The sequence below is a fragment of the Trichosurus vulpecula genome, chromosome 8, assembly GCF_011100635.1.
Source record: "Trichosurus vulpecula isolate mTriVul1 chromosome 8, mTriVul1.pri, whole genome shotgun sequence".
Lineage (NCBI taxonomy): Eukaryota > Metazoa > Chordata > Mammalia > Diprotodontia > Phalangeridae > Trichosurus > Trichosurus vulpecula.
Window position 1 is genome coordinate 62,738,973 of NC_050580.1, and position 24,591 is coordinate 62,763,563.

The following is a 24,591-nucleotide window of genomic DNA, read 5'->3' on the forward strand; positions in this document are numbered from 1 at the left end:
GGACTGTTTTTGTCTTTCTTTGTACATCTCCGGTTTTGCACATAGTAGGTGCTTAAATGCTTATTGACAGAATGGTTCCTGGGGTGTTTCTGCCTGGATTAAATAAGGGACCCAAGAAGGAAACAACACAGGAAAAAATGAAGTAGCAGCAGATAGGGTTGGACTTGGAATCATGAAGTCCTCAGTTCAAATCCAGCTTGAGGTACTAGTTGTGTGACCCTGGGCAAGCCACTTAATCTTAGCCTTAGTTTCCTGATCTAGAAAGTGGGGGTAGTGATAGTATAACTTCCCAAGGTTGTTGCAAAGATAAAATGAGATAGTATTTGTAAAGTGCCTTTTCAGGTCTTAAAGTGTCACACGGATGTTAGCTGTCAAATCCTTGTCAAGAGGTTGGAAGGTGGAGGAAGTGATAGTGAAACAGGAAGGAAGTGTCTCTGGAATTCTGGACTGATAGGCTTCCTCCATCATCCATATGGTCCCTAGAAGTCATGGGGTACAGTGGAAAGAACACTAGACTGGCGATATGAAGCCAGAGACCTCATCCCCACTCTGCTACTATCTGCGGTATCACTACCCCTGTCTCTGGCCTTCACTTTTCTTTATTAGGGAGGACTAGGTGTTCTCTCTTCTGTGTACTTTGCTTATAGAAAGTACTTAATAAATAAGTGCTTTATCATTCATATCATCAATCATTCATTTGTATTAAAAAACCTGTGGCATAGCAAGGCCTAGGAGCCATACGGCTCATAGACTCAATGTATCCATCTTTGATTACAACCTACTAACTTATGGAGTTCTTTCTGTAAGATGTCCAGTCTCTCATTCTGTGTAGGTGCAGGTGTTTGGTTAAAGGGTTGAAGATGACTGCAATAGTTATGAAAATGAATCATCTGTTGATCCTAATAGGATCTGTTTCAGATGGTGGACTCCCTGGGTCTAAGGGGATCTGGGAGGGCAGAGGTATTCTGGAGGGTGCCGGGAATGGCTGCTTAGGTGTAGCCAATGCACTGGGGTTTTATTTCTCTAGGGATTGGCTTTGATCTTGAGAAATGTCTACCAGCTGGAAGAACTGGTGAACGGGGTCACTGTTGCCACACATGAGAACCTCACTTCCTTTGGCTGTTAGGAGATTGGACTAGATTTTATCTATATAAGGTCCAGTCCAGGTTTTTCTTTGAGTTTCTATGAGTCTAGGAGAAGACCCTAATAGCAGCTTGCTGAGTACTGGCTGGGATGTTTGGTGGCGGTAAGTGCAGATGCTGGGATTGTCTATATGTAGACATATACACACAGAGTACTTGCTTTTTCTAATCCTCCTTGTTCTTCCTGGATATCAATGGCCCAAGAGCCCAGCTTGAAGTCATGGAGTGAGAAGGAATGAAAGAAGGTGGATTCCAAATGTATAGCCCCACCTCAGGCTCATTATGACCATTCTCTTTATACCTGCATTTAACCCATTCCAAAGAGGTATTTAACAAAGAACTGAAAGGAAAGAAAGTCACTAAACTGTGTACACTCTTTGACCCAGTGGTACCTCTACTAGGCCTATACTATAAAGAGATCAAACAACAAGAAAATGGTGCCATATGTACAAAAGTGTTTATAGAAGCCATTTTTGTAGTTGCAAAGAACTGAAAATCAAGGGATGATCACCCTAGAGGAATGGCTGAACAAATCAGGGAACATGAATGCAATGGAATACTACTGTATCATAAGAGATGATAGAAGGCATGGTTTCAGGAAAATCTGAGAAGATTTATAAGACAATGCAGAGTAAACTGGGCAGAACCAGAATAATTTATACAATAACAACGACGTCGTAAAAGCAAACAACTTGGAAAGACCTAGCATCTCTGATCGATGCAATGAACAAGCATGATTTCAGAGGACTACTGATGGCCTATGCTACCGCCTCCTTAATGAGAGGAGATGGATTCAAAATGCAGACTGAGGCATACATTTCCGGACATGAACAATGTGGAAATTTGCTTTGCCTGACCATGCTTATTTGTTATGAAGATTTTAAACCGGAAGTTTGGAGAGAGAGAAAATAAAGGACTTTGAAAAAAATACAAAAGAAAGGAAAGGAGAAGCTTTGTTTTTTAATCAGGGAAACTTTCAGGTGATGATGGGTTTTTTATGCCATGAAGGAACAGCTTCCCTAGAACGTGATCTGAAGAGTAGATCACATTTAACTAGTGAGTCACTCCTGGCATGGTGTGCTGTTTCTTGGGACCTCAAGGCGTGTCGGTTCATGGATGTCCCTGGGAGGCAGCTCCATGAAAGGCAGTGCTCCTTCAGCATAGGGGCGGGAGCCAAATTTGGACATCTGTAGACTTTGCCTACTAGGCAGAATCCTGGCAGAAGAGAGTGTTGCTTGTGTTGGGCAAGTCTAGGGGTACAAAGAAGCAGTCTTTAGAGGACTGGGAGAAAGTGGCTTTTAGAGAATCATTAATATATCATTCATAGTGTGGGTTGCCATGGCCAAAGAATTCATCAAACGGTCAACCTTTTGATGATGGGACTTTCTGTATTTTTCTAGCCTTGTCTTCTGAAAGAAGAACCAGAATGAAAGGAACTTTTAGCAACCTTGCCAACAGCATCCATTATCCACTTGAACATTTCTAGGGACAGGTTGCTTACTATAACACAACAAAACCTGTTCCTTGTTGGACAGCTCTTATTCTAAAAAGCTTCTTATATTGATCCAAATTCTCCTCTGCTGTAACCCCCACTCCCTTGGTCCCAGCTCTCTTCTTTGGAGCCACATGGATAATCTAATCTCTCTGACACATGAGAGCCATTCATGTATTCGACAACATCTAACCCCACTTTCTTTAGTCATTCCTATGGGTTGGACTAGGCTGAGATTCTCTCAGCTTTCAAATTCTGGAAGTCTGTGATCCTGTTACGAGATGATTTCCAGTCTCTTCAACATCCTGTTTTTCTTCTCTGAATATGCTCCAGTTTGTTAATGATTCTCTTACAGAAGTGGATACCATACTCAGGATGTGATCTGGCTAGCTCGGAGTAAAATGTCTATCTTTGTCTATATGCCTATAAAATGTCTATCAAAGTCTATCTTTGAGATAGACTGCGTGTTTCTGTGACTCTAGCCTCACAATATCGTTGTAAGGAAAGCACTTAGCAGACTGGAAAACCCAATAGAAACATAAACTATTATTGTTCTTCTACTACTACTACTACTACTACTTCTACTACTACTACTACCACTATTACTATTACTACAACCACCACCACCAATAACATAAAATCAGTTTTTTTGATTGTCATATCAAACTCCTATTAAGCTCATCATCAACATTCTCCCCCTGTGCCCTGGATCTTTTTCATATGAACTGATGCTACACTAAGTCAGACTCTATCCTGCATCTGTGCATTTGTATTTGCCATTTTAAATAATAGATTTAGCTCTACTCAATTTCATCTTGTTAATACAGGTACATTATTCTAATCTACTGAAAATTTTCTCAATCCTAATTCTGCCAACCAATGTGTTAACTATCCTTCCTTGTAAGTCTGATAAACATCCCATCTCTGTCTTTGTCTGAGTTATTGATGAATATAGTGTACATAACAAGGCAAAGGGGAGAACCTTGACGTACCCCACTATCATTTAATAGTCCAATCAATAACCACTTATTAACTGCCTACTATGTTCCAGGTACTGTGTTAAGCAATGGAAGCATTTATCCTGGATATATAAATTGATACTCTCTGGATATGGTTTCTCACTCAAAGCCACATCAATCTAACCTGGATATTCTTCAGCCTTACCTCTCGCCATTTTGTCTACATGAATGTCATCTGAGACTTTTTTTTTCCCCAAAGTCTTTATTGCCTTACTGTTCTTCCTCCCTTTGTAATATGGTTCAGGAGTAGTTCAACACAGTAGAGTGGGAAGGATGCTAGGTTTAGAGTCAGAAGACCTGGGTTCGAGTTTTCGCTCTGCTACTTAATACCTGTCCAACATTTAGCAAGTCTATACCTTAGAATTGAGTCTGTACCTGTGTCTTGGTTTCCTCTTCTATAAAATGAGAGGGTTGGATTCAGTGACCTTCTGGCCCCTTCCAGCTCTGATCTCCATACATAGCAGATGTGTGTGGGGTGCCATGTGGTTCTGGGTGCTAGTCAAATCCATGCAGAGACATGTGGCATTAAGAAGCAATTCTACCAGACTGATGCATAACATATTTATTTATGTTGTATTTTAAGGCTTTGCAAAGTGCTTTCTTTACAACAACTCCATGAGGGGAGTAGTAAAGCATAATGTTATTCTCATCGAAAAATGAAGTCATTGAGGTTTAGGAAGGTCGCATTAATAGAATTTGCCTGTGACTGTATATACAGTCAGTTAAGTATCTGAGGCAGGTTCAGAACTCAGGCTTTATTTATTTCTTTGTTTTTAGTCTGCCGAGGTCTCGGGGTGTGGGAGGGAGCCATGTCCTCTGGACTTCTCCCCTTTCTGTCCTGAAAGGTTCCTCTATACTCCATCCTCTCTGCTTTTGTGGAGTTGAGGAGCAGGCCAGAGAAAAGCCATTCTACTCTGCAGTGGGGAAACATTAAGCAGCTGGGATTGATTGACCCAGGAGAGAAACTGGGAGGTGAAACTGAGGTTAGGGTTTTCTTCCAGGAGGGGGAAAGGGGAACTGTGCAGCTGGAGGCTAACAGGAAACACATGTGGAGGGGGGAGGCTTCTGAGGTAGGGGTGGGAGGTGGGAGGTGGGAGGCAGGGGGTGGAAGGAGGCACCACTTTCCCAGAAGAAGGATTCACAGCCAGGGCAGGACCCAGAGAGCCCCGCAGAGAGGAGCCCTTATGGCTCTGCCCTTTCTGGGAAGATCCCTGGGCTCTGATGGGAGAAAACAAACCTTCTGTCAATCTCTGCCAGCTACGAGAAGGGGCAGTGATAGAAAGCAGTCAAGCACAATGGAAAAGGGAAGGCGGTTTGGAATCAGAAGAGCTGGCTCTTCCACTTACAGTGTGACCCCAGAGAGGTCACTCCACATCTCTGAGCCTCAATTTCCTCATCTGTAAAGTGGACACAGGGAAGCTCGTACCATCTTCCTCAAGGGGTTTCTGTAAGAAATGTGCTTTGTAACCCTTAAAGCTACCCTTCTCATCCGTGTTAGTATTGTTTATTTATTATGCAGCCACAGTATGCCCACCCCAGTGGTAAGGACTGTGGGAAGATAAACAGAGGACATATGATCCTTGAAAAGTCGACAGTCTAGTTGGGAAGAAGGATGAACAATGAGAGAATAAAAAAGAGAGAATGGCGTAAGTGGGGCAAGGCACATCCAAAGGTGGTTCTCATCCTAACTGTGTCCCTTACTGACTGTGGGACCTTGAGCACTATACTTCCTGCTAACCTCTCTGGGACTCAGTTTCCTCCTCTGTAAAATGAAGGGGCTGGCCTGAATGAGTGGTAATGTTCTGCCTACAGCAAATACGTTATCAGCTGCTCGATGGTGTGGTAGGCATGGATTTCCAGATCAAAGAATCGAGATAAGCACTGACCCACAGGGTCAAGGAAGACTTCCTATAGAAGGGGGCTCAGCCTCATCTTGAAGCTGGCATCTGTAAACTTGGCCTTTAAATGTTTCAATAACTGTATTCCCATATAGGTCAGTGAGGTGGCCCAGTGGGTAGGGTGCTAGGCCTGGAGTCAGGAAGACTTGAATTCAAATCCAGCCTCAGATACTTACTAGTTGTGTGACCTTGGGCAAGTCACTTCACCCTGTTTACCTCAGTTTCCTCATTTGTAAAATGAGCTGCAGAAGGAAATGGCAAACCGCTCCAGCATCTTTGCCAAGAAAACCCCAAATGGGGTCACAAAGAGTCAGGCATGACTGAAATGACTGAACAACAAATTCTGATATAATTGGTTTCCTTTGTAATCCTGTGCATTTCATTTTATGCATTTAAAAACATTATTCTGAGAAAGGGTCCATGGGCTTCACCGGATGGCCAAAGGGGTCAATTTTACACAAAAAAGGTTAAAAACTTTTGCCTTAAAGGGTTGGTAGAATTCCCAGATGGGGAGAGGAGGACAGAGAGCATTTTGGGTGGAGGAACAGTACAAGGAAAAGAAGAAATAAGTGTTGTGTGTGATGCCAAGGGGACCCTATTGGCTGACACATTCTAGGGAAGGTCATGGGATCACAGAAGTTGGAGCTGGAGAGGGTCTTAGAGGTCACCTAACCCAGCACCCTCATTCTGCAGTTGAGTAAAGTGAGAATCAGGGGTGTGAATGATTTGCCTGTGGTCATATGGGCAATAAGTTCCAAAATAGTACTTAACCTCAGGTCTTCTGGCTCCCAGACCATCCCTCCTTCCCCATATTCCACCCTGCCTCTCTCTCCCTGAGACACAGTTTATTACTATTTTGTTTCTTCATTATATCTTTCTCCTGATGGTGAAATGCAAAAAACTTATCTCTGGCTTCTACATAACCCAAATCTCTATTGGCAAAAGAAACTTTGCTGGGCTCTTATCAAGCTCCTGTCCATGGGTCTGGTATCAAAAGGAAGTCAGGCATAGTCTATGGTACCTGAAACCACCCCAACCCACTTCATCCAGAGGCCACCATCGAGATGGAACAGGTGTCATGTCTCAGGCCTGCCCCTTGAAAGTTCTGTGGTCAGAAGCAGCAGCAGCCAGGGACAGGTGCATTTATACCCCTCCATCACCCAGGGGAGAGCAAGATTTCGGCCCTGGCTCCAGGAATCAACATTCTGAAATTCCATTTCAATGGGGAGAAAATTAGAAAACAAGACTAGAGAGATGTGGTGGGGGGATGTTGTAATGAATCTCACGTACTGGGCAGAACAATTCATGTGGGCTGCTGTAGAACATAAGCTCTTTGAGGGCAGATACTGTTGTACTTTGTCTTTATATCACTAGTGCCCAGCCCTGTGCTGGGAATGCTTAATAAATGTTTGCTGAATGGAATGGAATGATGTAGGCAATAGGGAGTTATTGCATGTTTGTAACTTTTGTGAGGGGAGTCTTGGAGAGGAATAAGTATTTATATCATATCTACTATGTACCAGGCACTGTATTTTTACAAATATTATCTTATTTGATTCTCACAACAACCCTAGGAGGTAGGCGCTATCATTATTCCCATTTTACAAATGAGGAAACTGAGGCAAGCAGCGGTTAAGTGACTTGCCCAGGGTCACCTAGCTATTAAGTGTCTGAGGCCAGATTTGAACTCAGGTCTTACTGACTCCAAGACCAGCACTGTGCTACCAGCTGTCTCCCTTAATCCCTCAAGGGATATAGTGGTAGTGCTGTCCAAGAGGCTCTAGACAGCACCAAGGATGCCAGAGGAGAGTGACCCTAGGATGTACATGCAGATCCATTCATTCAGTAAGAATTTATTAAGCACTATTATTATGTAAGCCGTAAGAAACAATGAATATGAAACTTTTGGAGAATCATAGGAAAACTTATATGAACTGATGCAGAATGAAGTGAGCACAATTTGGAAAACAATATTCAAAATGGCTACCACAATGGAAATAGGAAGAACAAAAAAAAATGGAAGTGGAAACTGTGATTATAAGGACTAGGAAGTTTGACCCTGGAGAATTGTAGAAGAAATGTCTCTCTTTCCCTTCTTTGCAGAGGTGGGAGAATATGGGTGTGGGATTACTGACTATGTTGACAGATTTAGTTGGTGTGCTGGTTTTGTTAGCTGACTTTTTTCCTCTTTTTCTTTAATATTCTTTGTTATAAGGTATAGCTACTGGATAGGAGAGGTAGGAGGGATGTACTCAGAAGCAAAAGTGATGTAAAAACCAAAGAAATAAGTCAAAATTAAACAATCAACCAAAGAATTTATTATATACCTACTATGCACCAGACACTGTTCTAGGCTCTGGAAATTCACATACAAAACCAAAATGGCCCTTACCTTGCATAAAATTTCATTAGAATTCTCCCCAGTAACCTCACCAGTCAGGACAATATGAAGGGAAGAGTCCCCTTCTACTCTCCTGAAATTATTTAGTTTGACCTCATGGCCTATGTAGGGGATCTCTTCTATACCATGCCTGATAGGTGGTCGTTCAGCATCTCCTTGAATACCTCCAGTAGCAGGAACTCACCACTTTGCAAATTAGTCCATTTAGATGATGAGAAGCTCTCCCCTTTGCAATTCTTGTCCATGTTTTTCCATAAATACTCCACAGAGGTTTGACCTATTAAATTGGAGGACTTCTACTGGTCCTTTTAATATTTCAAGAATATCAGTGGAACACTGAGTTGGACAAAATGTTGGGATAACTCCTGATACCTGCCCTGTCTACTTCTTTTTTCCGGGGATGGGGCCCTTATGTCTTTTAGGCCCCTTATTGTGGGCAATCTACTTAGTTAAACTCTCCATTAACCTCTCCATTGCCGTATAACTCATCCGCAATTTTTATTCTTTAAAGATCACTGTGTTCTATGACTTTTAGTCACAAAGCATTGCCAGGAGAATTTTGGTCTTAAAAAGATGTTTTTGTGGCAGGGAACAGCTTGTTAAGCTGCAATTATCTTCCTGGTGGTCTGTTTGCTTATTCTGATCTGAGCACTGCAAGCCATGATGATCAAGCGTTCTAGGAAATGATGTTTCTTGTTGCCCTTCGGTGCACGATCAAACCAAATCCAGTAACCAGCCAACCAATTCCTTCAATCATTTTTCCAAGGAGAACCTGTGAGCTGCCTCCCTTTTAGCTGTAACTTATTGGTGTCTCCTGATTTCATTAATGATGAGAATGTCAACACAGGTGCTAACCAAAAATGCGTTCACTTTGTACTGAAGTGGGTTCCACATTGCCTGGGAAAGGAGGGGAACTGTGTGGTATGATAGAAAGAGCATTGGATTTAGAACCAGGAGATCTGGGTTCAAATTCCAACTTTGTCATTTATTAGTTGTACTACCTTGGGTAAATCTAGAGAATAGATTCGGATGCAGAAGGGCTGGCTTCAGATCTTGTCTCTGCTATTTGCTGTTTGTGTGACCCTGGGCAAGTCACTTCACATGTATGGGCTTCAGTGAAGGAATTGGACTAGATGACCTTGGAGATCCTTTCTCTCTTTAAATCTGTGGTCTCTCTGAACTTCAATTCCTTAATCAGTAAAATGGTTGGTCAAGATGGTCTCCAGGATCTCTGTGATCCTTTACTGTTGAAGATTTTATATCTCAAAAAATACCAAAATACCTTCTATCCCCACCACTCAATTGAAATTGAATCTTACCCTTGAAATATCTTTATCTAAGCCTTCCTTCCCATTGCCAAGGCCACCAACCTAGTTTAGGGCCTAATCATCTTTCTTGGACTATTAAAATGTTTATTTTATTGATATCTTTTGCTTTTCTATTCTAGATTTCCTCCTGAATCCCTCTTTTCCTCTCCATCAGAAAACCATCCCTTATGACAAAGTATTTTTATAAGAGAAAACAAAGAAAAAAGAAAGAAAAGAAAAGAGAAAAAAAATTGGCAAAATTGATTGTTGAAAAAAATTATATACATTATATACAGTGTTCCTCACCCATGAACTCCCCCTTGTCCCAATCTGTGAATAGGAATGTGGGGGGGGGGGCATGTCTTCTCAGAGTTCTTCTTTGGGGCCAAGCTTGTTTTTTACAATTTCACAGTATACACTTCTAATAATTTTATGAATGGTTTTCCATAGATGTTGCAGTAATTTGGTGTATTTTTTTTGTCTTTGCTTATTTCCCTTTGCATCAATCCATGTCAAATCTTTCCATGTTTCTCTGTATTTATAATGTTTGCTGTTTCTTACAACGTAAGAGTTATGTTGTAATTACAGTGTGATATTCCATTATATTCATGTACCATAATTTGTTTAGCCATTTCCCAATCAAAAGGCATCTACTTTGTTTCTAGTTCTTTGATACCATAAAATGTCATGCTATAAATATTTTTGTGTGTGTGTATAGAGTTTATCTTTTTGGCAACGATCCCTTTGAGGAAGATTTAGGTCAAAGGGTATAGAAATTTTAGCCACTTTATTTGAATAATCTAAATCACTTTCCAGAATGTCTGTACTAATTCAGGGCTCCACCCAAAATGCACGAGTGTCTCTCTCTCTCTCCACAATCCTTCCCAACACTGACCACTCTTGTCTTTTATCTTTGTCATTTGGACAGGTGTAAGGTAAAACCCTGGGCTTGCTTTGATTTTCATTTTTCTTTTTATTAGTGATTTGGATCATTCTTTTCTGTGGTCATTAATAATTTTCACTTCTTTAGAAAACTGTTCATATCTTTCAACCACCTGTCTATTGGGAAATTTGCCTAGACTATGCAAATAGTTGTCTCCCTATCTCCAGTCTTTTCCCCCACTTCAATCAAACTGTCCTTCCCACCCCTGACAAGTCATACAGTTCAATCAAAATCTTTGATTTTATTAGATTGTAAGATCAAAGATTTATAGCTGGAAAGAAATGTCAGAGGCTAACTAGTCCAATAACTCCATTTGACAGATGAGGTGATCAAAACTTGTCCATGGTCACCCAGCTTACATGAGAGGCAGGATTTGAACCCAGCTCTTCCTGGTTCCAAGTCCAGCACTTTAGCTAATACACTATGTAGCCTCTCGGCAGTATGGATAATTCTTCTGTCATGATACCTCTACACCATAGCAAATTATCTTCATGAATTACTATATGAAAAACTCACCAAGTGGCAGCCAATTCTCTAACGATGAGATGCTCAACACTTAGCTAGATTAGTCTAGATGAGACACATAGTGTAGACTGATCTATGTAGCCCTTCTAATCTGTCTAAAACACCAGTGTTCATCATGTCATCTCTGCTCAAGGACTGCTGCAGATTACAAGCTTTTAAAACCCTGTCTTCATGGACGACACCGTCTTTTGAGCATGAGGAAGTTGGTCACCAATTAAGACCTATCCAAGATTTTCCTGGCAGTTTGGGAACCTCACTGCCTCAAGTTGTGATAAGCTTGCCAGTTAGCACAAGGTTTTGTTTGCTCCTCTATGAACGTGTGTGCGTGTGTGCATATGTGTGAGTGTGTGTGTGTGTGTGTGTAGCCAGATGGCAGGAGGAGACAGAATTCAAACCCAAGTTCCTATTATCCATTTTTTCAGAGCACCCTATCCTCTTGCCCAGCCTTTCCAAGCTTAGTGATTAGTGAGACTTACACCTAGAACAGTCTATGTGACCTGTGTCTCTGACACTCTCATATTCTACCCCAAGAGGAATTGGTGATGCAAGGTGGCCCAGTGGGTCAAAGTGCTAGCTTAGGTTTTAGAAAGACTTGGGTTCGAGTCTTGCCTCAGTCACATCCTGCTTACGTGATGCTGGGCAAATCATAGAACCTCTCAGCACTCCAGGCAACTCTCTTAAGACCACAAGATACAGAGTGAGTGTCAGTCTACACTAGTGAAAGGCATTCCCTCATTGACAGACTTCTATGTGTCAATAAAATCGTCAGTCCAATAAAAAAAGATAGCCCCCTGGAGGCTTGAATTCATACTGTACCTCAATAGTTCAGACTTAGAAGCTCATATTTAGAGTTCATAATTCCGTATTTAGAGTGCCTGCCTAGTCCTATAGTTAGAGTTTATGGAGCATCCTTCTTGTGAGAGAGGAAGTATAAGTATTATCTTCATTTTCTACATGAGTAAGCTGAATTTCAAAAACATTAAACAAAAGGCTTGTGGTTGTAGGACTGGCGATTTAACCAGAGGCTCTTGACTCTGTCTATGTTCTTCCCACAGTGCCTTGCCAAGTTCATATTGGATGCCCCTTATATTCATGCAGCATCTTAAATCCCAGTCCCCAGATTCATATTATACCCCAAATGAATGCAACTAGCTTCTTAATTTGGCACCCTTCCACTCTAATTCATGCAATAGCTTAAACATCACCTCTGGACTTTGTAGGAGTTTGACCTCTGTTATCTACTTCCACGCTTATTGTGCCTTGACAGGTCAGTGGCATGGGGAATCTCTAGGGAATCACCGAGCCCCAGGGAAAGCAAGGAGCTTGCCCCAGGTTCCCCAATAAGTCAAGAAAATAGCCCTTACTCTTTTCCTCATGCTGTCCCCTCTTACCTGCTTGTGAGGATACACATTGATGTGGCACTTAATACATTCTTGTCCCATGTTGGCCCAAGAGTTCCCACTCATCCATTTTCTCTTGCACTTGGGGCACTTGTATTCTCCAAAGCAACGCTTCTTGCCCTGGTATGGGGTCAGACCCTCACCTTTGGGGCGAGCCTAGAGGAATATGAAAGAAAGAAGAGAAAAGAATGGAATCCATCTGGCCACCTTGACATCACTGTTCCCACCATAGTCACTAGTATCTCCCCGTTCAGCTATCAGCTCCCCCTGCTCCTTCTTTCCCCTAGTACTCCTGAAAGAAAGGATTAGATGTTCCTCTCACTGGAGCTCTTCAAGAAAGGGCCAAAGACCATCTGTTGGGGATATTGTAGAAGGAATTCATGCTGAAGTCCAAATTCAACTAATAGACTTCCTAAATTCCCATCTTTCAGATACAATATTTTTGTGATCTCTGTACTCTGGGGACAGTAACTGGCCACATATTGGGCCTTTGGGAAGATTAAGAACCAGTTAAGTACAATGTGTAACCTGGACCCATACATATGGTGATTTCTGACATTTGCTTTGTCATACTCTTACTTCGTTGGCCAGTCAACGAGCCAGACAATCATGCTAAGGTAACTTAGGTTAAAAAAAAATCAATTGCATAATTACAGGATAGTGAGGCCTCACTTAAATCCATGTGCAAAGGGCCAGAGGGTTTTAGTTGACCTCAAGCTCCTCAGTGTGATGCGGCAGCCCCAAAAGATAATTTTATCTTATGCCAAAGTAACAAAAGTATAGTGAATAGGCAACAGTGGGGAAACGATACCAGGCACTCAGTCCTTGTTAGATCACATCTAGGGTCTAGTTCTGGGCACCACCATAGTTTAACTGGGACATTGACTAGCTAGAAAGTGTCCAGGATGGTGGAACAGTCATATCACTGGGAAGATTTGAATGAAGAGAGGTATTTAGCCTAGATGAAACTGAGGGGGAAAGAATAGATGTCTTCAAAAACCTGAAAGGTTGCTGAATCAAAGAGACCTTATAATTCCAGGAGGAAGCACTAGACTGACTACGAGTGAGTAGAAGATAAAGAGAAGCTAATTTCAAATAAGGACAAACTTACTGACAATTTGAGGCATCTGAGAACAGAATAGGTTCCTTCATAAAGTAATGAGTTCCCCATCCCTGGGGGTGTTCACACAAAGAATGGATGGCCATCAGTTAAGGACATTGTAGAGGGATTCCTGCATTAGGTGGGAAGATGGTCTAGATGACCTCTGAGATCTTCCAGTTTGGAGGGTCTATGGCAGTGTTGTTCAATGGGGAAAAACAAAACAAAATAAAATGCTGAAAATGCAATCACAGCATCTCAGGTCTGCCCCTTCCTGCTGGTGTGACTTTGGGTAAGTCACTAAACTCCTCTGCAGTGGGAAGAGATGATTCTGAGGCTAAGATTCAGATGCTCTGGAGAAGTAGATGGCAAAGGTCTCACCTCTTTTCATTGTTCCATATAGGGTTTAGCTTTGTGTAGAACTACTTAATTGAGACTTTGATCTAACAGCAGGAATGCAAAAAAACAGTCTTACTGTTTGCTTTTCTGATTTTTCATCCTCCAGTAGCACACAGGACTCCATATTACACATAAAGCTACCACACACGTGTGTGTACACATATACATATACACATATATGTAAACACATATACATACACATGTATATAAATACATATACATACTCACACATATACACTCATATAATGCATACACTACATATATAAACATAGCACAATATACATACATATATATTTGTATAACAATGTGCATATACACATGCACACATATACATATAAATACACACTTATAGACATGCACACATATATACAAATACACATATACACACATAGATACAACACACACACATATATACATATACTCACATTCACACACAAACTTACACAAGTTTTTCAGGGTATCCTGGTAACATGTCTTCCATCTCTCTCCACATCCAATAACTGGTCCCTCTCTGCCTCTCACCCCGGTGTACTGGGTGATATTACTCAAGTCAGATCTCTAGAGGCAAGGCTCCCCCTCCACAAAATTGTGAAATAAACTAAATTTCCCAGAGGTGGCTTGACACTGATGTCATGAAAGAACCCTAGCCTGAGAGTCAGGAAATCCTGGTCTTAGCCCTAGCTCTGTCAGTAACTGACCCATGTAATGCTGGCCAATTCCTTTCATCTCTCCAGGCCTGAATATCCTCAGCTGTAAACTAAGGAGGGGTCTTTGGATCCTGTGATCCTCCCCATTGAGCTGCAGCCAGGTGGGTCTCCTCACTGTCCCAATCACAAAAACCAGGGTCATTCCTGTTTTGGCTCAAGCTCTTCCCCACCCCCACCCCCCCAAATGACAGGGTGAAACTAGATAATCTCCAAGCCCTCCTAGTTCTGATGTTGTTTTCAACATTCTTCCACCTCCCCTTCCTAGAAGCTTTTCTTCCTTTTGGGAGCTCTGTCCAGAGCCTCCTATTTTCGTAGCACAGCACGGTCTCTCTTCCAACCCTCTCTCCTCCTCCACACTTGCAGAATTTCAGAAAGGCCATGGCTGTCCAGAAGGAAAAAATCATGAACGACTAATTCATACCAAGACCAGGACAGAGGACAGGCCTTAAGATAATGCCACCTGAGGATCATCTGAAAGAAGGGGTGATGTTAACCTTGGAGAAGAGAAGGCTTAAAGGCGACATGGTAGCTGAATCCAAGTCTTTGAAAGGTTGTCATATGAAAGAGGGATTAGGTTTACTCTGCTTGGGCCCAGAGAAAAGAACTTGGAACAGTGGGTAGAAGTTGCAGAGAGGCAGATTTAGGCTCAGCCTAAAGTCACTGGGTAATGGGTTGGATGGCCACTGGTAGAGGGGGATCCTTATCCCAGTGTAAGATCAGGAGCTTCCCAGGGCCTTCTCCCTGTGAAAGTCTGTGACTTTTAATGCATTCCTTGTCTTGGGTATCATCTGCAGTTTTAAAGAGGAGTTTGGAGAAAGTCACAATTGACCCAAACAAGTCACTTTCTAGTGTGCATATTTTGGGCAGGGCATGATAATGACATAGGAGAGAGATTGTGAGACAGAAAGGCCTTTACCAGAATTCTTCACATACATCACATGAGCTGCTGCCCCCTCACTGTCCATGCAAGGTCAGCCGCATCCCTATTCACTGTTTGGGCTAAGAGCCTGTAGAAAAGGCTGAAAGGCCAAGGCCAAACTTAGCAGGGGCCAAGGAGAAGGCATCTGCTTTTGACCTCCATCAACTGAAGCAAATGGCAAAGGTCCTCTCCTTCTAGGACTTACCAAAGTTTGAGAGTTTGGAGGGTGGAGGAAGGGTGAATATAGATTCTGGGTACTTATTTACCAATTATTCTACTGCCTGGAGAAAGGAAAGAGAGAAGGAGAAAGGGGGAAAGTGAGAAGAGAGAAGAGAAGAGAAGAGGTGAGAGACAGAGACAGAGGAAAGAAAGGAGGAAAGAGCCAAAGAAAAGAAACATATATAGCAGGAAAAAGAAAACAAAAAGGAGACAGACAAAGGAGAGGTTAAGGAGAGACAGGCAGATAGACATAGTGTTTTTATACTGTGAGATTAGAAAACCACTTTTTTCCTGAGTTTATATTCATTAAGAAAACCTTGAGCTGGACAACCTGAGGACACCTGGTTCCTCCCAGGATAAGTGTCTATCGTCATCATCCAGCCACCTGACCAGCTGTGAAGCCTAGTGAGGAAGGCCAGCAGTTAATACTATTTAGCATGATTTTCTAGGACACGGCCTGAGTGGGGAGCTCCCTGAAAAGGAATGGAATGTCTCTGTAAAATCTTCTAGATCAGACTATAAAGGAGATGCCACATTAGGTCAACTCCAGTGGTTCAGGATTAAGTACCAGGCACTATGAGATCTCAGGCCAGGAGGGAGCCCCAAGAAATGAACTAGATGAGGTTATATTTATGAAGCTTGGGAGTTGCCTCATCATGCACTCTGTCCGTCCTATACACCATGAGAACAGATAGCCACTAAGCCTCTACTAAGCCAGCCCTATCCCCACACAGTGTGTGCTAAAGAGAAAAGGCTGCTAGGCCAAAGTCAGGTGTAGTAAGGCAGAAAGGAAGCCTCTGCTTTGGCTTCTTTCATCTGTAGCAAATGGCAAAGGTCCTGTCCTCGCAGGTGCTATTGTTGTAAAATTAAGTTTCAGGGCTTGGGGGGTAGGGATGAGGAATGTGAAGATAAACCCTGAGTATGTAATTCTCATAGATTAAATACTCTGGAGAACAGAAACAGAGGAAAAGAAATTATCTGCATGTAACAGACAATTTTGCTAGCAGTCACCCTATGTGAATAAAATTGGTTGTTACTATTTTCCTGTAAAATAAACCATTCCACGAGCGGGCGAAGAGGGGATAGGTGTGGTAAAAAAGGAGAAGAAGCTGGAAAGAGAATGTAGATGCTGGATTGTGAGGCATCAGAAAGCTGAAGAAGGTTTGGGGCAAAGGATCAGGAACTCCGGTACAGCAGGGTGTTGGGTTTGAGACCAGATGGGACTTTGAGACAGACGAATGGGAGACATTCATGACAGATCCAGCTCTTGAGATGGATCAAGTCAATAGCGGTGCCTCCCATGAAAGCTAGTGGTCTCAAGAAATGCCAAAGTTTTCAGAGTTGGGCTGAGATCCAGAGGCCTGTCTCTTCTAACTTGCTTTGTGACGTTGACAAATCATTACCACACTCTGGGCCTTTGTCTCCTTTCCTAAAACATTTTGAAGGTCCCTTTGAACTGTAAGAATTGTTGGCTCTCTGGGCAAGGGAGAGGTTCCTGGGCACAGACTTTACAGCCCCATGATGGCTTCAAAGAAGAGTCATCCTCTATAGTTCCCTTCTCCTTACTGGCTTCAGCTTTCATTGCCCTCTTTTGGTGGCACTAGAACCTTTGGCGACAAGAACCTTTGATGGCTCTCCATTTCCTACAGGTTCAACTCACAGACTCTTCAGCTGGTTGTTCAGACCTTCCATAATCTTGCCCCAACACACATTTATGGCCTCATTTCCCATTAGCCCTGTATATGAACTCCTTGGTTCTCATTACATTTCTTGTTCATTCTCCCACCTGGAAGGACAATGGACAGACATTTCTCCTACTCTCTGCATATCCCAAACCTACTTAACTTTCAAGGCTGTATTTCAGTTCCACTTTCTCCATTGTGTTCCCTGACCAACCCAGCTCATCATCTTTCAAAGCATTCACTAACTGTACCCTCGAGTTTGGGCAGTTAGATGGCACAGTGGATAGAGCGCAAAATCTGGAGTCAGAAAGACCTGAGTTCTAATCTGGCCTCAGAGACTTTATTAGCTGTGTGACCCTGGTCAAGTCACTTAACCCTGTTTGCCTCAGTTTCCTCATTTGTAAAATGAGCTGGAGAAGGAAATGGCAAACCACTCTAGTATCCTTGACAAGAAAACCACAAACAAGGTCATGAAAAGCTGGACATGACTGAAATGAATGAAAAACAACAACACTCCCAAGTTAATTATTTAAACTGTATTCTTGTCCCACACTGTTTTGGGATTATTTCACGAGTGTATTGCCTGTACAACTAGACTCTAAGGGATTGTGCATTTTATTTCTCTTGTCTCATAGTTCAAAGGAAAGACATAAGACTGTAGGATTAGTAGGGATTTCAGGGACCTTCTGGTTTAACTTCCTTACAATTCAGAGAAGTTAATTGAGTTGCCCAAAGTCACAGTTATGAAACAGCAGAGGTGGGGTTTGAATCCAGGTCTTCTGACATCAAATCCAGTGCTATTGCTACTATACCAGGCAATTCTAAACATACAGCATGTGTCAATATCTATTGACTGACTGTCACTCTATCTCAATGGATGACAAATAACCAGTTGTGGACATAATGATATTTCAAAATCAGCTTTCAGTGTACAGTCAAACTTCTAACTTAAAGAAAAAGCAAAAATTAATGAGAAAAAAAGTAAAATTGGGAAAACAATGTGTGAAGTTACTTTTGTCCTTTACTCATTCTTAGATGCAAGAATATAGCTGCTGTAAAGACATGGACTCTATCACTATTATTTAGAAAAGTTTAACCAGTGCAAAGCAGTTCCCATAACAAGGGAGACAAAAGAACCCAGAAACTGCTTTGGATGATAAACACATAATATCCTTGACATTGGTGAGTTATGACAGTCGATCTAAATACAAACTCACTTAAGAAATATTATAAAGAGGGAGAATGGAAAACTATGAGAAGTATTGTCCTCCCAAACAAGGAGAAGCAATTGATGGGACAAAGAGTGAGCAGAGGTGCTTGGTATGAAATTCAGTACAGCTTGAGCATCCCAAGAGCATTTGTAGATGAGTGAGGAAGAGAACAATGAAGAAATACAAAATGGAACAGATTCGTTGACATTTTCAAAGTGATCTATTCTAATTTGCCATGTCAGCAAATGATGTGCTATATGAGGAAGTGGCAATGGTGATTAAGAAGATGAAGTCAGGAAGGCTGGTTGAACCTGACCAAATATGTATGTAAGAAATCCCTGCCAGAGATGACACAATTTTTAAAGACTCAGAGACCAGTTTTTAATATATCTTAAGCAGGGAGGAGTTCAGGAGAATGAAAAAGATCACAGATGTATTATTAACCCCTCTCAAAAAATATTAAGAAGACGTAGGCAACTGCTGATCTATATATCTAATTTATTATCGCTATAATAAATTAAAGAACACATTGAAGGAATCTTCAATGAAAACCTGGAAATGAAACAAGTAGGCTTTTGCAGTTGATAATCTCAAAGAGATAACATCTTTACAGTTACCCAAGTGATGGAGAAGCCTAGGGAATAGAAAAGTCCGCTGTGTTTATTGTTCATCGACTTTTTTTTTAAAAGCATTTGACCCTGTGGGTCAAGGCAGCCTCTTTTCTTCAAAGCGTCTCCTGTGTATACATTAATATTAGAAGAAACTCTATATGACAGATGTGATTACAGAGATAGCTTTTTTTCCAGCAATGTGCTATGTAATGACATCAATCAATCAATGAAACATTTATCAAGTTCCTACTATGTGTCAAGCACTGTGCTAGAATTACCAAGATAAAAATGAAACAGTCCTTGTTCTCAAGGAGGTTACATTATATCACAGGAAACTATGTATATGGAAAATAAGTAAAAAGTAAATAATCATTAGAGCTGCCTACCTCCACCACCCTCAAAGTGGTAGAGTGGGCTGCTTCAGTAGGTAGTGGGTTTTCTCTCATTGGAGGTCTCCAAGTAGCAGCTGGTGGATAGCTTGATGGATATATTGTGGTGGGGATTCTTTTCAGGTATTCTTTGGGGTCCTTACAACTCTTAATTTTGATACATGGTGATTTTGGGGTAGGGTAAAAGAATAGGGAGAGAGGTGCCATCAGCAGCTGTAGGGATCAAGAAAGGTTCATGTGGGAATTTGTGTTTGAGCTGAGCTTTGAAGGAGGCTAGGAATTCCAGGAGGAGGTGAACAGGGTTCCCATTCCAGGCATGAGGGACGGCTTGTGCAAAGGTGGAGTAAGAAGAGACAGAATAAAAATAAATTAATAAAAAATTGAAAAAATCTTTTAAAAAAAAGATAGAATATCACATGTGAAGGATAGTGAACAAATAAACCTGGAAAGGAAGAAGCGAGCCAGATTGTGAAGGGCTTTAAATGACAAACAGAGGAAGTTTGTATTTGATCCTGTAGGCAATAGAGAGATATTCCAATTAGGTGAAATATAAATTAGGTTGAATTACAAAAATATATTCAAGAATAAAACAGGTGGATTTAAAGTATTCACTAGTGTCATGGTGGATATTTTGCACAACATCCAACAAAAGAAGGATTCCCAATTTATGCTGCCCAGAAAACGGCCAGAAGCTGAACAGCCCATTGAATTAGCCCATCCATATGGGTATCTTGGTTAGGCACTGCAGATGGACAATCTACTGGTTCCAGAACTGAGTAATGGGAGGATGAGTTCTACATGGGTCAAAAATGGAAAACTGGACTGCTGTTGTTGTTGTCATTTAAATGATCCCAGACCATCCAAGCCCATCTTTTTATTACCAATATTTTCCAAGTGGTGCTGGCTGGCTGCAAATCTGGGGTGAAGATCAATGAAAAATCAAGATTATAAGTAACTCGGTTCTATTGATTATCTCCAATTTACCCTGTCTTTATCTTGCTCGTACAGCTGTTTTCATGTTGTCATCCCCATTAGACTGTAAGCTCCTTGAAGCAGGAACTGTCAGTTACCTTTCTTTGTATCCCCAAGCACTCAGAACAGTGACTGGTACATAATGGGAATTTAGTAAATACATATTGACTGACTCAAAGAGCAATAGAAAGATACAGGGGCTAGTGCAAGTGGTGTGGAGAATATTATAAAAAGTTACTTGTGTGCACAAGTCATATGAAAGACACCGTCAAAGATATTCATGACTGGCAAATGAAATGGGTTGGTCATGCAGTGAGAATGGCAGACAATGAATGGACAGACTGAGTGGTACCCTGGTACCCAGAGACATCAAAAGAGCAAGAAGAAGGCTTATAGCTGGTTGGGTAGAACCCATGTGGAAGGGCTTTGGAAAGGCATGGAGAGGATGCAAATGTTACAGCAGGAATTCCTGTCATGCATGGGTTGGACCAGATGACTGGTGAGGTCTCTTTCAAATCTCAAATTGAATGATTCTGCTCAGGGGATTATAATTGGTAGGAGTAGCTGTATTGATCATTGTAAGATCACTGGGAGCTCCCTGCATGATCTCAGGCCAGTCACTTAGATTCTATGAGTGTGTTTTCCCATCTGTAAAGTAAGTGAGGAGGTTGTAGGAAATAATCTCTAGTTCTAAGACTCTAGGATTTGATGATGTAGATGGGGCCTGGAGTTCAAGGGATAACTATTTTCACCCCCTACCTAATCTTAGCACAGCCAAAGGCAATAATGCATGGCAGAAGGAGCACAGGGCTGAAGTAAGTATCTGGGTTTGATTCCAAGCTCTGTTATTGGTTGATTACATGTATCTTGGTTACACATCTGTTATTGATTACATGTGTCTTGGTTAAGGGCAGCTAGGTGGTACAATGGATAGAGTGCCAGGCCTGGAGTCAGGAAGACCCGTCTTCCTGGGTTCAAATCTAGCCTCAGACACTTACTAGCTGGGTGATCCCAGGCAAGTCATTTAAACCTGTTTGCCTCAGTTTCCTCATCTATAAAATGAGCTGGAGAAGGAAATAGCAAACCACTCCAGTACATTCCAAGAAATCCCCCCAAAAGGTCATGAAGAGACAGATATGATTGAACAACAAAAAAATCTTGGTTAAGTCTCAACTTCTTTGGTCCTCAGCTTGTTCATCTGTAAAATGAGGGGTTCGAACCAGGTGACTTCTAAATTCCCTTTCTGTCTCTAAATCCTGTGATCCTGAAGGGAGATGATGTCTTAACAACTTCACTTTGCTGAAGTGATGGAAGGATAGACATTCAACTAGGGCATGGACATAGGATGAAGCAATGGGATGGTGCTGTGGATGGAAAGCTGGGCCTGGAGTCAGGGATACAGGTTCAAATCTTGCATCAGACACTTGTGAGACCCTGGGCAAGTCATTTGCCTCCTGTGTGCCTTGATTTCCTTCCTATAATGATTTCTTCAAGCATTGCCGTGAGGATAAAATGAAATAATATTTGTATGTGTCCAGGGGCAGAACTTGAATTCTAGTCTTCCTGGCTCCAAGTCCAGCAGCTCTAATCTTATATACCAGTGCTGCCCAGCTCAAAGAGAAATGAGGGTCACTAAGCCATACATATAGACCCCTGCAGGCCACATATTGACTTAGAAAACCACACATATTTCTTTTTTTTTTTAAATTGATATATCAACATATTAAAATTGGATAAGAACTAACTACATTTTAATCTGCTTTGGGTCAAATTTGGGAGTGTGGAGGGCCATGTGTTTGACAGCTCTGTACTACGCCATGTTTGCCTCTCTAAGCATTGGGGTTAGAATAATAAAACAAAACAAGCTTCTTCTCTTAAGAAGCTCACAAATGACAGAGTGAATAAAATAGAATCAAAAGAACCATGTATATACTGGTTCCAACTACACTAATAATAATCGTAACAAAATCCAGAAAACAGACAGAAAATGAGGAGGAAAAGAAACCAAAGAAAGTTGATATTCTTGTGTTTGTTAACATAAATCTTCTTGTTAAACTCTCAACAGAAATTTAAAATTTTAGATACACTCTTTGCTTTTATTTGTGTTTATTTATTGGCTTCAATGTTTGTTTTTGTTGGAGTTAAGTTTACAATAAAGTGGGTTTTTTATTTGAAAAGTAAAAAATCAGAATCAAATAGTGTGAAATAGTTGGTCCTATAAGAAGGGATGTTAAATGAACCTCTCTCCCTTTGCAGGGTGGGGGACTATGGGTGTGGAGTGCTATATATAACATTGGAATTGGTAGATGGGTTGCTTAGATTCTGCTAAACTACATTTTTTTCTTCCTTTGTTCTAAAGGGATAATTTTCTAGGAGGGAAAGCATGATGATAAATATATTGGGAAATGTAGGTGATATAATAACAACAGATAGTGACAAAGATTTTTTTTGAGGCAATTGGGGTTGTGATTTGCCCAGGGTCACACAGCTAGTAAGTGTCTGAGCCTGGATTTGAACTAAGCCCTCCTGACTCCAGGGCTGGTGCTCTATCCACTGCTCCACCTAGGTGCCCCATGACTTTTTCCCATAAGTAAAAGACAATGGAGAAGGACATGGACAAGAGAGATAGGGAAGAGTGAGAGAGAATACATTTGTTCCTGGAAAGCCTTCATCCCAAGAGAACAGAAATGATCATGAGAGTTTTCCCATTCAATTCAATTCAATAGACATTTATTAGACACCTATTGTGTGCAAAGCACTATGGTAGGCAATAGGTATACAAAGATTTTTTTTTAATGACATAGTCCCTTCCCTAAAGAAGCGTATATTCTACTTTCCTTAATAATGGCTCACATTTCTGTTGTAAACTTCTATTGCAAATGCTTTTTTGGCAAAGAGTTCTTTGTGAACTCAAAGGTTTCCAAAATGCTTTCTCTCAACACCACTGCAAACAGGTGGCATAAATATTATCATCCGAATTTTACAAATGAGGAAGTGAAGCTCAGCACAGTGAAAGGTCCCACAGGGTCCTAAGAATCAGGACCAGTATTCAAACTCAGATTTCCTGACAGTGCAGGGTTGTGCTCTTTCCACTTTTGTGGGCTCAGGAGAAGATCCAGTTACAAAGTAGAGGTTCTGAGTGATACCAGCAGCCCTCTCTTTCTAGCCGAGCAGAGGTTACCCAGCTGTTCTTCAGTGAGAGATGTTTAGAAGGCTTAGGAAGAGAGAATAATCTTGTGCTGAGTTGGAAAAGTGTTTTGAAAATATTCTGAGACTGCTTTTTCCTTTCCTTCTTTCGACTAAGGAAGCTAGCTGACTTTTCTGTCCACTCCTCTCAGCCTTGAGTTCCAGAAGGTTAGGGAGAAAGCAGGAAGAAGGGGGAAGGTGGAAGGTGGAAGGTGGAAGAGAGGGCAGCACAGCCCAGGAACTGGTGTAGAGACTAATAGCAGGCCAGAGAGGTCTGGGAGCAGTTCTGGGAGATTTGGGCGAGGCGGTGGGTTGGTGGGGGGTTGGTGAGGGATGTTGTCAGGCAGACTCATGGATGAGAAACAGATGGAATATTTGGGAAGGATTCAGAGTCTCAGGGTATGGGGTGGAACAACAAAAAAATATGACTCTGGGGAGTTCAGGGGGAGGAGAGGAGGAGGCAGGACCATGGAGAATGTTAGAGAAGGAGAGAGGAAGTCAGGAAGGTGGAAAAAACCTGGTAGGAGGAGAAGCAGGCTTCAGAGAGGCTAGTGGATTAGGGGGAGGCACTCTGGCAGAAGCGATAGAAGAATAAAAGAGAGGATAAGAAGAGAAGAGAAAGGAAGGAAATTTCTTCCTGAAAAATATGGGGATATGGAAAAAAACCAAATAGACTCAACTTCTGAGCTGCATCAGCAAAGATCTCGCCTCTTCCTAGAGGACTGGCTAAACTGAAGGATATCTTGGTTGGGTTTCTGTCCTTCAGTGAGTTCCTGCTGATCTCTCCACTCCCTCCCAGTACTACCCTGCCAAATTCAAGCCAAGCCAAGCCAAGCCAAGCCACTAGACATGATTTAGAATTTTGTCTTTTGCCTCATCTATCTGTCTCCTTGGGATCTACCTGGGGAAGAGGACCATTCTGGAAAGCAATTTAGAATTATTGAGAAAAGTGATTTAAAAGGCCAGAGCTCTTAACCCATTGATTCCACTGCTAGATGTATATCCCAAGGAGAGCAATAACAGAAAGGAAGAATGAACGTACAGCAAAATATTTATGGCTGCACTTTTTG

General features: G+C 41.7%; 1 protein-coding gene across 1 annotated transcript in view; it reads right to left on the bottom strand.

The window, feature by feature from the left end:
* ZCCHC24 (zinc finger CCHC-type containing 24) overlaps window positions 1-24,591 on the bottom strand; it is a 141,016-nt gene that overhangs the window by 19,114 nt on the left and 97,311 nt on the right. The window contains exon 3 of the mRNA XM_036734791.1: window positions 12,119-12,283. Within this exon, the coding sequence (XP_036590686.1) occupies window positions 12,119-12,283 (165 nt within the window). The remainder of the gene's footprint in view (window positions 1-12,118; window positions 12,284-24,591) is intronic.